Genomic DNA, 3,620 nt, shown 5'->3' on the forward strand with positions numbered 1-3,620 from the left:
CCGGTCGAAAATTCATCCGGTGCCGTACGAACGTAGCCTTAGTCGGGTCTTTGAAGGCAATGAATCGCTATCTGCTTAATCACTTTGCACTTTGATTGTAACCAAGAAAAACCAAGAGATAACCTGAGTAACTTTCATTTAGAGAAAAATTGTCATGGTCGGTAATTGCAGTCTTTTAGCTACATAATTAAAACTGCAAAAATGATAGATAATTCAATCACTCTTTTTATTTTTCAGTGTTTTCTGTAACACATGTGCATCTGCTGGTTCAATATGTTTGTAATACTGTTTCTTTGTTTCTATTATTTCAAACCCAAATCCTTTATAAAATCCTATGGCTCCTTCATTGCTGACTTGGACATGCCTGTAAATTAGTATGACAGTTTGATTAGTAACCTGCCTTTAACATCCGTCATAGATTACAATTTATTTCAACACATTTTTTTTCTGTTTTTAAAAAAGAGTTATTGTTCCCCGTTGTGTTTCCTTATAATGCATCAGTAATTTGAATTTCACTTTCCCTGTTGATGTTAGTAAGGTCAAGCCTTGTGTGAATACCTTCCTTGACTCAATCAGCATAAATAAATAGTAATATAAATAGTGGCTAGTGGTGACGTGAGGGAGGGGAGGGAGGGGATTTGCCTTGTTGATGACCAATTCAAAAGTTTTTGACATTCGCTTTCCTCACCCCACCCCGTTGCTTGGGAAAGTAAATTGTAACAAAGATATTAGTATAATGTAATAATAAAGATAACCACGGAGAACTTAACAAAAGGTAACAAAAGAGAGTCATAGATGTTACCATTTCTAGTGTAAAAGAAGTTGTAAAGAGAAAAGGCAGTAGATCACGGTAGAAATTGAATATCATTATACAGGACAATGTGACAGTTTAGGGTAATTTGATGCCACCATACATAGTATTACCAAGGTTAAATTTAGGACCCAGACGTGAGACCAGGAAAGGAACAGGCTGGAGAGAAAAGAAGACAAACGAAAAACAAAAAAGGTGGAAGAAACGAATTGAAGATGAATGGCCAAAACATGTAAGCACAAAGAAAGCATTGCAAGTTAGCCTGTTTCTTAAGACATAATAGTTAATTCATTGTTTTTAATACATTTGTAATTTAAGCCTAAATACCAGTACAGCATTGCACTGCCAAAAAATAAACAACGGGATGTAATCATCTAGCCTGAGAAAACAGCCAACATTAATTTTCAAGACACCACCACTGGTTTCATAACATCTGAGGAACAAGTGCAAAAATTCCATACTGATGACGTGTCACACATTACAGCTGTTTTCACAGGCTAATAATTATGTACTGGTTGAAAAATTACCTTGGTTCAAGTAGTGGGAAATAAAAATGAAATTTTAATCAAGGGTAAAATGGAACTGCAAGATATTTTTTTGTTTTTGCATCAAGATGATCTGACACATGCTGAATGAGAGCTTTAAGCTTTAAAAATGAAAAAGGTGGGTTAATGGTGGTGGTGGTGATGATAATAATAATATGGATAATGAACATATTCAGAATAAAAAGACTTGATTACCTTAAAAGGAACTGGATAAAGGTGAAGTAAAGGATGATGATGATGATGTACCATGTAAATTGATCTGATATCTCAACAGAGTCACCTTCTTCTCAATATTTTTTCCTTATTATGTAAGGTACACTTCACTACTTTAACCAACATACATGTACACTAACTACAGATTGGAAGGATTTGTCAGATACCAGCATTCATTTTATTTTCATTCTTCTCTACCTAGCTTATATGTTTCATGGTTGGGTTGTTATTATATATGTTGTGGTTCAATTTTATCCTTGGTTTTAATATTACTTTCTTTTGTTTTTGGGTATGGTAATGTATGATAATGAGTTTGAAACAAAAGAAAAGAAAATTTCAACCAACAATCAAATTCACTAACCATTCCTGACCAATCTTTTCGGAGCAAAACCATCATGTGCAATGCTAGTGAATGCTTACGTTACTGAACTGAAATGATAGTAGTCTGGTAATTGGCCTTTGCCAATCACCACTAACCTATCCACAATTAAAGTCACTTACAAATAAACATTGTCAATGTTGCCATCTTTGTCGCAGCATTTTAAAACATGTTCAAGCATCATAGTCCCTTAAAAAAAGAGAAAAAAAGGAAGTGAAATTAATAAATGAACTTAAAAATAAATGTGTCATTTTCCAAGCAAAGTATTATTGTAATATTATTGTGTTTGCAAAGCACAATAAAGGCATGGCAAGCAATAAAGCACAAACATTGAAGCTATAAAACTCTGTTCATTTCATGAAAGTTTACGAGGATAAATCTTTTCCATGTACCAGTATGTTGCAAATATTGTTAAAGTCACTAATAAGGCAAATAATAATAATAATAATAATAACATTTACATGCATAAGCACAAATTTCTATGTTCATAATTATAATCTCAACATAAGTACAGTGGAACCCTGCATTACGGCCACTTGGTTATACGGTCACCTTGTTATTCCAACCATTTTTTTGCTGTAGCAAAATGGCCATACATTTTCTAATAAAAAACTCTTGCTAGTATGGTCACCTGTTAGTAAGGCCAACGGCCACATTTTAAAATCCCAAACAGTAGAATCTTTGACAATTTCATTTCCTTAATATGGCCACTCGTCAGAAAGAAAACATAAATGTATGAGAAGAAGTCAGGGGCACCCAAAGACTGTTTTCTGTAAAATATCTGTTCGGAGAAGCAAATATTGCCTAATATTTTCTAGATGAGCATTCCATTCAGGTACAATTTTCAAGCTTATCTAAAAAATTCCCAATGATTTTCCGAAGTTTGATTTTTAATATTAATACTCATGTTAGGCTAATTTTCATAGAAAAAGGAAACCTAAATTTTTTGGATTCAAAAATGTGGAGAAAGGAATAAGAAAAATTCTCACTTTGGTAAAATGTTCAGTTGCATCTAAAATTTTCAGGAAAATAACACTGAAGCCCTCGTAATTTCAGATACAAAACAGATACAAATTTTATAGCCCCGGTTAGAGTGCATTTCTAGAGATCTAAAAGTACTAAAAAGACTTTGCAGTGTATTTAGGAGGAAATCATCATGGGGTGCCCCTGAGAAGTGCGAAGGCAATGCACAGTGTATTTGTCATTACGGTCCTTAAGTCATGAAATTTGACCCTGTCCCAGTAATGTGGCCACCCTGTTAATATGGCCAATTTTGTATGACCCATTGGTGACTATCAATGTGGTTCCACAGTATTTTCACTATAAATTCAATATTCAACCCAAAGAACGGTGACAGTTTCATGTGCAGTTGTAGAAATTAACTTGTGTGGTGAAAATAATGGGTCATATTCAGGTCTCTCAAAATTAATAATTAATTTTGACGTTTTTGACATTTTAATTTATTCTTCCTTTGAGTTTGTGAAAAGAGTTTCAAGCTCTGTGTTTCGATGGTTTGAGCTTCAGTGGCTTTCAAAGTGGGGCCTTGGTCTGTACTAGCTTCATTGTCAATAATAGCCATGAGGCTTTCTGTTATAATATTTGTTTTTGTCATTGTATCAGTCTTTTTGTAGCTTTTAATGCTGCTCTTATTTCTGCAGCCGCTTACAAATAT

General features: G+C 33.8%; 1 protein-coding gene across 2 annotated transcripts in view; it reads right to left on the bottom strand.

The window, feature by feature from the left end:
- Positions 1-207: 207 nt before the first annotated feature.
- LOC140950478 (N-alpha-acetyltransferase 50-like) overlaps positions 208-3,620 on the bottom strand; it is an 18,250-nt gene continuing 14,837 nt past the window's right edge. For both annotated transcript variants that reach the window (XM_073399714.1, XM_073399713.1), the window contains exons 5-6: positions 2,071-2,137; positions 208-364 (exon numbers count right to left, since the gene is read on the bottom strand). In XM_073399714.1, the coding sequence (XP_073255815.1) occupies positions 214-364; positions 2,071-2,137 (218 nt within the window). In that variant the 3' untranslated portion in view covers positions 208-213. The remainder of the gene's footprint in view (positions 365-2,070; positions 2,138-3,620) is intronic.

This window comes from Porites lutea, chromosome 10 (assembly GCF_958299795.1).
Source record: "Porites lutea chromosome 10, jaPorLute2.1, whole genome shotgun sequence".
NCBI classification, from domain to species: domain Eukaryota; kingdom Metazoa; phylum Cnidaria; class Anthozoa; order Scleractinia; family Poritidae; genus Porites; species Porites lutea.